The sequence below is a fragment of the Oncorhynchus keta genome, chromosome 28 (assembly GCF_023373465.1).
Source record: "Oncorhynchus keta strain PuntledgeMale-10-30-2019 chromosome 28, Oket_V2, whole genome shotgun sequence".
Taxonomy (NCBI): Eukaryota; Metazoa; Chordata; class Actinopteri; order Salmoniformes; family Salmonidae; genus Oncorhynchus; species Oncorhynchus keta.
Window position 1 is genome coordinate 74,016,945 of NC_068448.1, and position 12,868 is coordinate 74,029,812.

Consider the following 12,868-nt stretch of genomic DNA (forward strand, 5'->3'; position numbering starts at 1 on the left):
AGGTTTTCTTGGTTGAACGCAGTTCTCTATTGAGAGATTTCTGACAATACCAACACTCCAACACAATCAATGAAAATCTCCAAAGGAACAACATACATCTTCTTCTTTAGATGACACAGGAACACAAGACGATTATCTTTAAACTATAACAACAATCACAGATTTGTCACTGTCTTAATGGATCTTCTTTGGCCAGCTCCCTTCTCTTGGTAGCCATTCTACAGAAAGGGTTTGTCTCTCAGGAATTCTACAGTATTTAAATCAAATGTTTCATGGACTATATTACATGTATTTAAGTATTTTGTTGTAGAAGGGACAGTAAAGTTAGTACTCTATAAATAAAATACTTTATCTTCACATGTTTATTTATTTATTTATTTGTTATGTTCAGGTGATATAAAAAGCATTATCTGGAGCACACCCAGAGAAAATGACTTATTGTAGAGGTGCTGACTAACGGTGAATACACTGTAAGCTATAAAAACAAAGAGAGTTGCACAATCTATATATATATATATAAACTCCCAGTAATTTATTGGGTAAAACACCAATGTTTCGGCATCACTGTTCCTTCTTCAGGGTAAAGTCATGAATGCTTGAACCAGGTTATGTCGACAAACAGTGCAATTAGTGCAACATTGACAATAGTGAGGGGTGTGTCATAATTATGAGGTTAATTAGAATTAATTGAGTGTAACTGTTAAAAGACAATAGTTTACAGCATATTGAAAATATTAGCCTATTGTTATCATTAAAATTAGCAAAAGATTTGCATCAACATACCTTAATTTAATTTCACATTTATTTAATTGTTTCTAATTTCATTAAATGTTGATAAGATGTAATCTTTTGGTTCATCCATAATGCATTATTAGCATCATCAACAGGGGGAACATATTGGTTGTACACTGGTAAGCTTTATAAAGAATATATTAATTTATATGACTTGTTCATTATAATAATTGTTCATAAAAAGGGCCAGAGATCAAAGTCAGTATTCAGACCACTAGAGGTCAATGTTTTATATAGGAAATCCAGTGGGCCTCCCTCTGAAGTAGTAGGATCTCCATGTTACCTCCTCTCCTTGGTAGAGCAACAGATGACGGCTGATGGGATGGTTAGCTTCAACAAAGTGAGCTGCTACTAGATACTCAGTGTTCTTACAGCTATGCATTGTTTTAAATGTTTTTTGTTTGTAATGAGTTGGCGTTCCCACATGAACATGTGATGAGACAGATTACTCTCTTTATCTTGCAAGAGATAATACCCCTAACAGGGATGTTTCCACCTGTATGTGTGTGTCTGAAGGATGTTTTTTGTAAAGCTATTGCACTGTGAGCATGAGACACATTTGTTGTTTCCATTTGGAATGGGTGTAAAGAGTGTCTGAGTGGGCTCAGGGGGCAGGTCAGATCTCACTAAGCTATCCTCCATATTGCAACCACACTTATAGAACATGGGAACATTGCGTCCACACAGTTCCTTGAATAAGTGTGAAATTGTTTTGTCTGATTGCAGAATATGCCAGTGCTTCTTCAGAATTGCTTTCATTTTCTCTGAACACTTGGTGTACTTTGTGCAAAATATTTGTTTTTCTTCTTTGGTTTACTTTTAAGCAATTCCACTCTTGGTTTTTGAGATATTTTCATCATTGCAGCATCCATACTTTTTTCCATGTAGCCACTGATTTTTGAATTTAGTTTTCATTTTCTAAGCATTGCAGTCAAAGTCTGACTATTGGCCACAGATTTGTTTAAACCTGCTGGCTATATGGTAGACTATTCCTGAGGGGAAGGGGATGCATACTATCCCCACGTAGCAGGGTATTGAGGTCTATTGGCTGTTTGTACAAGTCTGTATGTAATGCATCATTCTCTTTGATAATCCAGGTAGTTTATATTTCTCTCAACAGTCTGCATGGTGAATTTAAGATATTCAGAGCTCTCGTTTAGCAGAGTTTGGAATTAATTTAGTTCCTGCTGACTTCCTTCCCAGAGCACAGAGACATCTGTTTATTTCTTCCATGTGAAGATTTTAGAAAGAAGGGGGTGTGTCTCTGTTTTGTAAGTGAGTGGTTCCTCAAATTGTTCCACATACAGTTTAGCATTGTTGGGGGCAAAGGGGGAGCCCATTGCTACACCCCGAATTTGAAGTAAAAACTCTGACTCAAAGATGAAATAGTTATTGGAAAATACCAGTTCAGTGAGATACAAGATGTGATCATTGGCTGTAACACGGGTAGGGTCTCTCTGCCGAAGGAAGTATTGTAGGTCGCAGAATATCATTTAAAAGTTTGCAATAAGGTGTCTATAATAGAATATGTCCTGATTTCTGGAAGCTCTTTTTGGTCATAACAGACAGTGGCAGAAACATTATGTACAAAATAAATACCCATTGGAAAAATACATAAAATGCCCCTCTTTTCTTGACTTGTGCTTAAAGACCATCGAGGTTGTTAAATGGTGGTTACTGGTTCCCTCTACCAACCGTGGCCTGGTTAGAGCACACTGTCCCAACCGGGGAGTTCTGTGGAGAGAACACAGAGAAAGGAACAGTTGTCAGGACCGACACATCAGAAGAATAATGACTTCATAGTTACAGTTGGTTACACAACACAGTATGTATTCAATTCTTCCTGAAACACACATTCTAGATGGGTTTTAAAGGTTTATTCTACCATTCCCACCAGTCCCTGTGAACGGTCTGTCATGTCAAACCCACTGGGGAGTCTAGATGTTCTCCTCCTCCTGCAAGACAAGAATAAAGGTATTTTGACATCATTTAGGTTTTCATATACAAAAGCACAATCAGCATGATAAGTATGTTAAAATTGAGGCTGGGAATATCTTTTTACCATTCAAAGAATACGATCAGGCTGAAAAGGAAAATCAACCCCAAGGTTTTTCCTACAATCTCAAAAACCTTTGGGTTAACAGGCTCTTCTTGCCCTGTAAATAAAACACACATTATAGCCATCTGTTCCAGAAAGAGGAAACATTTTGCACATTGTCTAATATTACAAATTATACACATACTGTAGATGTACAGATGTAAGATCTTAATTTATCCAGTATTGTTGCAGTGAAATAATCCTGCAGTAAAAGGACTTGAACGTTTCCTGCGTAATGTTGATCCATTGGTGGTGAGTCTATTAGCTGGACAAAATAAGGTTACAAGTGCAATACTATTAATATAACCATGTTTTTGTGATGGTTTTGGGTGAATTTATGTAAATCAAAGCTTATCTGCATTTCCCACAATGCAATAAACTTCTCAGCAACAAAAAAGTGATCAAATTAAGATCCTACAGCTGTATCATACCTAGATACATATAGCAGGCATGCTTTATCTGTCTGTTCCAAAAAAACAAGTATATCTATTCTATATCTATCTATATCTATAATATTCTTATTGTTGTGCATGTTGAATGTGCCAATGCTTCTACCTTTAATAGCCAGCTGCACTTCCTTTGACTTCCCACAGCCGTGACTATTTCTTGCTTCACAGAAGTACAGTTCTCCATCACCAGTCACAATGAGGGAGTAACTGTGTCCAGATGCTACCTGTGTTGGTTTATCTCCACTGATCTGGAACCAGGTGAAGGTTGTCACAGGAGGGTTGGCTGTACTGCTGCAGGTCAGATTAACACAGCTGCCCACTAATACTGGATCAGATGGACTGATGGAGGCCGAGGTGTCCTTAGGAGAGACTGGGGGAGAGGGGTTCATTTTGAATGTATCTGGATATGGTATATTGAATAGTCTCATCAAAACCACTCTATTACAATCATCAGTGAAACATGATAGAATGATCTATTCTACTGGAACCGGTGACTAAATCTTACATGAAACGTTAAGCATCACGTTATGTTCAGCTGTCTTGTTGCTTGTCCCTACTGGGTAGACTGCAGTACAAGTGATGTTCATCTCATGATGAAGGTATGACGGGTTGAAGGTCACCGTGGAGAGAACTGATTTGGTTTGGTCTGAATTCTCCTGCAGTTGGTTCTCAGTTGTGAACTGTGTTGGAAGAGTCCATGTCAGCTCAGGGGGGTGTTCGGGACAGGGAGCGACAGCAGAGCAGTTCAAGCTGACAGGGGTCCCTTCCTTCACCTCACCTGAGACAGTAAGGATGGGACTGGAAGGCAAATCTGTAATACATTGTAGATAAATATATTTTACACTGACAGTTAAACTGTCGACTGACTTATCTTTGATGCAAGGAATCTAAACTGGGAAAAAAAAAAGTTTTAAAGATAAATTGTCTCTTACCACTGACAACTATTTCAACATACTTTCCAGTGTCTGTTGCATGGTATGGTTGACTCTCAATCCTGAAGAAGTATATATTAGTGTAATTGGTGGTTACATTGAAGAAGACTGTGGTGCAGTTCTTCTGGGACATGTTTCCAGTTATCTTCCCTTGATATCTGTTGACTGTCTTACTGCTGTTAAATATCACATTGTCCGGACGCCCATCAAAGTTTTCTTTAATCCACACTCCAGAGAGTAGTATTGCCCTGTTAAATGTATCCTTATGTTGGTCAGGAATATCAAATGAACATGGGATTTGCACACAGGAGCCAGTCAGTACATCCAGTCTATCTGGCATTGTGGTGATCAAATCTCGTTGACCAAAACAGACCAAAACACCTGCAACATAAAGGACAACATCAGGGAGGTTCTGATGTATTTTCAGTTCAGTCCAATGATATGTATTTACCCTAGATAACTGACAGGGGCCTCTGTTTGGAGGCAACTGCACAGCCATCTTGTTACTCCTCCTCCAGTGTAAAACAGATGTTGGAATATATAGAAATGCATTTATTAATGTCTATATTCATTTTAGACAACTATATTCTATTACAGACACCTTAATGCAGACTTAAATTATATTTTGTGACCTGCAACACTTCCTTCAACAGAGAGACCCTACCCTTGCTCCATCCAATGATCACATCTTGCATCTCGCTAAACTGGTATTATCCAATAACTACTTCATCTTTGAGTCAGACTTTTTCCTTTCATTTCGGGATGTAGCCATGGCCTCCCCCTTTGCCCATGACTATGTGAACCTGTATGTGGAACAATTTGAGGAAGCACTCATCTACAAAACAAAGACACACCCCCTACTTTCTATATTCCTCCTATGGAAGAGATACATAGATGGTGTCTTTGTGCTCTGGGAAGGAAGTGAGCAGGAACTAAATGAATTCCAAACTCTGCTAAACGAGAGCTCTGAATATCTCAAATTCACCATGCAGACTGTTGAGAGAAATATAAACCACCTGGATTATCAAAGAGAATGATGCATTACAGACTTGTACACAAAGCCAACAAACCTCAAAACCCTGCTATGTGGGGATAGTATGCATCCCCTTCCCCTCAGGAATGGTCTACCATATAGCCAGTTATGCAGGGTTAAACTAATCTGTGGCCAACATTCGGATGTTGGCCACAGCAATAATAAGAAAATGAAAAAAACATTTCAAAATCAGAGGCTACATTGCAAAAACTCTTGATGCTGCAACGATGAAAATATCTCAAAAACCACGAGAAGAATTGCTAAAAACTACACCAAAGAAGAAAAACTTTTGCACTAAGTACACCAAGTGTTCAGAGAAAATTAAAGCAATCCTGAAGAAGCACTGGCATATTCTGCAATCAGACAAAACAATTGCACACCTCTTCAAGGACCAACCCACTGGTGGTCTATAAGTGTGGTCTCAATATTGAGGATAGTTTAGTAAGATCTGACCTGCCCCATGAGCCCACTCAGACACTCTTGACACACAATCCAAATGGGAATTACAAATGTGGCTCATGCTCACAGTGCAATAGCACTACAAAAACATCCTTCTTCAGACACCCACATACAGGTGGAAACATCCCTGTTAGGGGGATCATCTCTTGCAAGATAAAGGGAGTAATATGTCTCATCACATGTTCATGTGGAAAAACCTACGTAGGACAACCGAAAAGACAATTAAAACAATGCAGAGCTGACCACTGTAACGTGGGTCGTCGTCTGATGAGGAGGAATCGGACCAAAGCGCAGCGTGGTAAGAGTTCATGACCTTTATTTAACTGAACACTGAAACAAAAAAACCAAAGTGCAAAACAAAACCGAAACATTCCTATCAGGTGCGGAAAATACTAAACAGAAAACTACCCACAAAAAATAGGTGGGAAAAAGCTACCTAAGTATGGTTCCCAATCAGAGACAACGATAGTCAGCTGTCCCTGATTGAGAACCATACCCGGCCAAAAAGAAAGAAATACAAAACATAGAGAAAGGAACATAGAATGCCCACCCAAATCACACCCTAACAACCAAAATAGAGACATAAAAAGCTCTCTAAGGTCAGTGCGTGACAACCACCGCAGCTCAATCAGGTGTAATAACACTGACTATCCAGTAGCAGCTCACTTTGTTGAAGCTAACCATCCCATCTCCTCACTCAAAAACATACCCATATACACACGCATTGAGCATGTTGGCCAACCAAGGAGAGGAGGTATTTAAAACATTGACCCCTACCGTCTTAATATTGACTTTGATCTCAGGCCCTTCTTATGAACTATTCATGTCATGAAGAAATCTTATAAATGAATATATTCTTTCTACAGTTTATCAGCGTACAACCAATATGTTCCCCCTGTTGATGATGCTTATTGTGCATTATTGATGAACCAAAAGATTACATGTAACAACATTTTATGAAATTGGAAACAATTAAATACATGTGAAATTAAATTAAACAATAATGTATGTTGATGCTAATCTTATGCTAATTTTAATGATAATAGGCTAATATTTTCAATATGATGTTAACTATTGTCTTTTAACAGTTTCACCCAGTTCATTCTAATTAACCTCATAATTGTGACACAACCCTCATAATTGTCATTGTTGCACTAATTGCACTGTTTGTCTACATAACCTGGTTCAAACATTCATGACTTTACCCTGAAGCAACAGTGATGCCGAAACGTTGGTGTTTTACCCAATAAATTACTGGGAGTTTATATATATAGATTGTGCAACTCTTTGTTTTTATAGCTTAGTGTTTTCACCGTTAGTCAGCACCTCTACACTAAGTCATTTTCTCTGGGTGTGCTCCAGATAATGCTTTTTATATCACCTGAACATTACATTTTATTTTATTTTATTTGTTAAGATATTTAAGTATTTTATTTATAGAGTACAAACTTTACTGTCCCCTCTACAACAAAATACTTAAATACATGTAATATAGTCATTGAAACATTTGATTTAAATACTGTATAATTCCATTCATTCTTATGGAGGACTGCTTCTTCTGGGGAGTACCATATATAGAGACCGGTGGATTTAAAGTCTCTCATTGGCCGTTACATAGAATCAGCGAACGAGGGTTTATACACACTGTTAGAGTCTCTCCCAATAATAATAGTTGTGGAAGGCAGGCTGGGCTCACGGATAGTAGCCCAACAAAGCATGTTGAGACAAGGTAACCAGAGGTTATTAAGCACAGCTGACAGTCATAATGACTCTTTCCCCTATAAGAGAGATGATGGAACCAGCAGGGAGAGGAGAGACAAACCCTTTCTGTAGAATGGCTACCAAGAGAAGGGAGCTGGCCAAAGAAGATCCATTAAGACAGTGACAAATCTGTGATTGTTGTTATAGTTTAAAGATAATCGTCTTGTGTTCCTGTGTCATCTAAAGAAGAAGATGTATGTTGTTCCTTGGGAGATTCTCATTGATTGTGTTGGAGTGTTGGTATTGTCGGAAATCTCTCAATAGAGAACTGCGTTCAACCAAGAAAACCTACTCCTGACTTGTTTAATCCACCTTTGTTTTAGAGTGACACCAAATGACTTGATCCGCTCACATAATACTAACTTATTTCTATGTACAGGTGATTTTTCAATTGGTCGGTATGTTGTCAAGGAGTGGTGATGGGGACAGTGGTGGAAGCTATACTGTTAACTGCACACTGATGTCGGTTTCACATGAACATACAGAGACAAGTAGTATTTCCCCCTTTCTGGTTCTCTATTTGTGCTTCTTTTTTTACTGTTATCAGATCTTCAACCAAAACCTAATATTAGATAAAGGGAACTCGAGTTTATAATTTTTCTCTTTCTTTCATTAAGTTATGCAACACCCAATACCCCTGTGTGAAAACGTAATTGCCCCCTTACTCTCAGTAACTGGTTGTGCCACCATTCCAAAACACACAATCTACATGAAAATGATTAAAAGCAACACATTTTAAGTTTTGGAATGGCCTACTCAATGTCCAGACCTAATCCCAATTGAGAAATTGTGACAGGAATTAAAACGAGCAGTTCATGCTTGAAAACCCACAATTGTCGCTGAGTCAAAGCAGTTCTGCACGGGAGAGTGGGACAAGATTCCTCTACAGCACATATGTCAGAGTCAAGGCCCGCGGGCCACATCCGGCCCGCGAGAAGGTTTTTTACGGCCCCTGGGATGATCTTGATTTATTATTAGAACCGGCCCGCAGACCGCAGCAAGCCGGCAGCCCGCAGATCTTTTACACGCACCAATACTACATTTCCCACAATGCAACGGTGACGCACCAAGCAGTAGGCTGCTTCATTTCAATATTTATTGGCACAGCAGTTGTCAGCATCACAGTAAAATTAACTTTCAGATACCCATCAAAAATGGCAAAACGGAAGGTGGACACTGAGAACCGGGGTTTCAAACAAGGTGGGAGTCGGAGTATTTGTTCACGGAGGTAGCTGGAAAACCTGTGTGTCTTCTGTGTGGAGAAAGTGTGGCGGTACTGAAAGAGTATAATCTGAGACGACATTATGAAACGAAACACGCGGACAAAAACAAGAATATGGACATGGAACAAAGGCTACAAAGGCAGAGGAATTAAAACGAGGCCTCAAATCTCGACAGGCTCTGTTCAAAAAGCCAAATCACAAGGCCAGGCTGCTGTCAAGGCCAGTTTTATTTTGGCAGAAGAGATCGCTAAATCAGCCCGGCCATTTACGGAGGGGGATTTCATCAAAAACTGCATGATTAAAGTTTGTGACGAAGTTTGCCCAGAAAAAAGGCAACTCTTTTTAAATGTGAGTCTGAGCAGAAACACCATTGCCGAGAGAGTAGACCAGTTGTCCATCAATCTAAAAGAGCAGCTTGTGAAAAAGGGAAAAGATTTCATTGCATATTCCTTGGCTGTGGATGAGAGCACCGACATTTCTGACATTGCCCAGTTGTCAATTTTCATCCGCGGAGTGGACTCCAGCCTAAGCGTGACAGAGGAGTTTTTGGCTTCACGTCCTATGCATGGCACAACTACGGGGCATGATTTGTATGAAGAGGTGTCAAGATGTGTAAATGAGATGGAGCTGCCTTGGGAAAAACTTGTGGGTTTGACAACCGACGGAGCACCTGCGATGTGTGGACACAGGAGCGGACTGGTGGCGAAGATACGGGAAAAGATGCAAGAGGAAAACGCGACAGGTGAGCTGACAGCTTATCATTGTATCATACACCAGGAAGCGTTGTGCGGTAAAGCCTTGAAAATGGAGCATGTAATGAGCATCATCACGCGCACAGTTAACTTTATCAGAGCCAAAGGTTTGAATCACCGCCAGTTCAAGGCATTTCTGACGGAGTTAGAAACGGAGCATGGTGATTTGCCTTATCACACAGAGGTGCGATGGCTAAGCCAGGGAAAGGTGCTTCAAAGATGTTTCGAGCTTCGTGAGGAGATTTGTCTGTTCTTGGACAGCAAAGGGAAAGACACAACACAACTCCGAGACGAAATGTTTCTGTGTGAAATGGCTTTTCTGTGTGACATTACGAGTCATCTGAATGCAATGAACTTGCAGCTGCAGGGTCGGGATCGTGTCATCTCTGATATGTACAGTACAGTGAAGGCATTTAAAACCAAACTGACTCTGTGGGAGACGCAGATGCGGAAAGAAAATTTGAGCCACTTTCCCAGCTGCCAGACCATGAAAGAGAAGCTTTCTACCAGTGCGTTCCCGAGCGCACAGTTGGCTGATAAAATAGGTATGCTTGCCGCTGACTTTCGACGCCGATTTGCTGACTTTGAAGCACAAAAAGCAGGTTGGAACTGCTCGGTAACCCATTTGCTGTTGACGTGGAAAGCTCACCACCAAACCTCCAAATGGAGTTGATTGACCTCCAATGCAATGATGCACTGAGGGCAAAATATGCGGCAGTGGGTGCTGCGGAGTTCGCCCGTTTCCTCCCCGAAACAATGCCCCAGCTGCGCATCCAGGCTGCTCAAACGTTGTCTATGTTTGGCAGCACATACCTGTGTGAACAACTGTTTTCTTTGATGAACTTGAACAAAACATCACACAGAAGTCGACTTACTGCTGAACACCTCCACTCAATTCTGAGGATTTCCTCAGCTCAGAGCCTTACCCCGAACATTGATGAACTTGTGGAAAAGATGGGACACCACCAAGTATCACCCTCAACCTCAAACAAGTGAACATTACTGTGCAATCACATATTTAGAGTTTTTACTCAGTTCAAGTTTAAAAGTTAAAGTTTAATATTTGTTTTCACTGCATGTTACTTCTCCTTAAACAAAGTGTTGTTTTTGATTAATAGATTTTTGCACTTTATTTTATTGTATTTCAATCCAATTATATTTTAAAAATATTTCAGTTGAGTGGATGATAGAAAATTGCTATTATTGTTTTTTTCTTTGAAGTAAATTTAGCCCACTTTTGCTAAAATAGAAAATATAGGCTACTGATGGTGCCTTGAATACCGGTTTCTTTCATTTAATGTTCATGTTATGGGGATTTTTATATAAAGGAAATTTGTCTTTTGTGTCTGTTGAAAATTAAAGATTACTGACAGAGCCATAAGAAAATATTGCTTTATTTATCTGATCATATTGGAATATATTTGTTAGGTTTTCAGTAGGTTCAATTAGGTTCACTAGACTATATGCGTCATTTAAAAATTTTTCAATGAACATTCGAACAGTCCGGCCCTCGGCTTGTAGCTAAATTTTTTATTTGGCCCTCCGTCCATTTGACTTTGACACCCCTGCTCTACAGCAACGTGAGACACTGATCAACAATAGGAAATGTATGGTTGGTTGTCATTTCAGTTGAAGGAGGCACAACCAGTTATTGAGTAAAAGGGGCAATTACTTTTTCACACAGGGACATTGGGTGTTGTATTTTTGTTTAAGAATTAAATTAGTACGTCATTGTTAAGTTTTGTTCAATCAGTTTCCATTTATCTAATATCAGCTTTTGATTGAATATCTGATAACATTCAGTATCAAAAATATGCTAAATACATTTTACCAGGACAGTTTGAATCCAGACTATTAAAATACACTAATCACAAATTAACTTTACACTTTTCTACACAATTAAAAAGCCAGTATATCACACATCCCATAAAATATCATGACTTGTGGTTATTCCTTTATGTCTGATTCATAACTAGCTGTTGTTGTGTGGAAGACTCACCTGACATAAAGAGACCAATGAGAAAATACATGTTCTCAGGACAAGCCATGTGAGAACTCACACACTACTGATCATCTGAAACAGTACAAACATACACTTACTGGTGGAGTAACTGAACTCACACAACACATTGCATTGAACCATCTCCATATCAAATACACTATGTCTTTCCGTTGTAAAGCTAATACATGAACAAACAGCAGTACTTTGAACATATTGAATCTCATTACTCATAATTAATCTCCTTTAATTTATTTTGAACATTAAAATTAACAGAAAATATAGTGAAGAAGTCGATACTTGCCTTAGACGGTAACGTAAACTGTCTACAGCAGAAACTGTTACACATAGTGAGGTCTGACAAACTAAAGTGATGAAATTTATGTGGAATATCTCACATCTAATCAGTGAAGTACTTCCTAATATGTGTATGAGAAGTCATTTTAAAGGAATACTACTGTATTTAATGTCCCTTTCTCGGGGTAGGACAGGTCAGCGGCATTTTGAAACGGGCCCCTGAATCACGAAGTCTGCCCCCAATAAATTGCTAAAATAAACGTTTGGCAGCAAAACCATCTCCATCTCCCGTATCTCCCAGGCTTGAATGGGAATATCTGTAGGATTTTAAATAATATAGTAAAATTATGAGCCCAAATCCACAATGAATTCATTCAAATATAAAAAATAAGTTTAATTTGAGTTCGATACAAAACACATGGTTGTCACATAATGTTTCAACATGAAAAACTTTAAAATAAAAGAGAGCTGCACACTCTAAGAGCTCAGATGCAAAAAATGTAATTACCAACGTTTCGACAGCCAAGCTGTCTTCATCAGAGTATAATCACAAACACTGTGGGATGACTCGTTTATGTAGTGTCAAAAGACACAGGTGTCTGTAATCATGGCCAAGAGTGGCCTAATATCATTGGTTAATTATCAAACATTAAAATGTCATACAAAGAACAGCATACAAACAACAAATGGATAGCATACGATCATAGATTCATTTGACTACACAAGCTTACAAACAATTACAATGGCAAAATCACAATAATCACAACAATGGCTTCAGATCAAAGTCTACGTTGAGACCGAAGGGCGCAAGGGTCTTTAAGTTAAACATCCAGGCAGCCTCTCGTTTTAACAATAAATTATCAAGGTCACCCCCTCTCCTAGGGAGGGTGACATGTTCGATGCCAATATAACACAGAGACGAAATCGAGTGGCCTGCTTCCAAGAAGTGGGCCGATGCCAATATAACACAGAGACGAAATCGAGTGGCCTGCTTCCAAGAAGTGGGCCGCAACTGGGTGAGTAAAGATTTACACCTAATGGTGCTACGATGCTCTGAGATAAGTACTTTTAAT

General features: G+C 39.1%; 2 protein-coding genes across 2 annotated transcripts in view; one reads left to right on the forward strand and one right to left on the reverse strand.

Moving 5' to 3' along the window:
* LOC118361787 (sialic acid-binding Ig-like lectin 12) overlaps nucleotides 1-12,868 on the forward strand; it is an 89,775-nt gene that overhangs the window by 34,343 nt on the left and 42,564 nt on the right. The window lies entirely within an intron of this gene.
* On the reverse strand, nucleotides 374-11,600 carry LOC118361786 (myelin-associated glycoprotein-like). The gene is made up of 7 exons (XM_052483919.1): nucleotides 11,499-11,600; nucleotides 4,272-4,652; nucleotides 3,845-4,150; nucleotides 3,446-3,709; nucleotides 2,855-2,948; nucleotides 2,678-2,747; nucleotides 374-2,526 (listed from the first exon to the last, which is right to left on the reverse strand). Exons 1-7 carry the CDS (start codon nucleotides 11,545-11,547, stop codon nucleotides 2,467-2,469), a joined length of 1,224 nt encoding a protein of 407 aa, XP_052339879.1. The 5' UTR covers nucleotides 11,548-11,600; the 3' UTR covers nucleotides 374-2,466.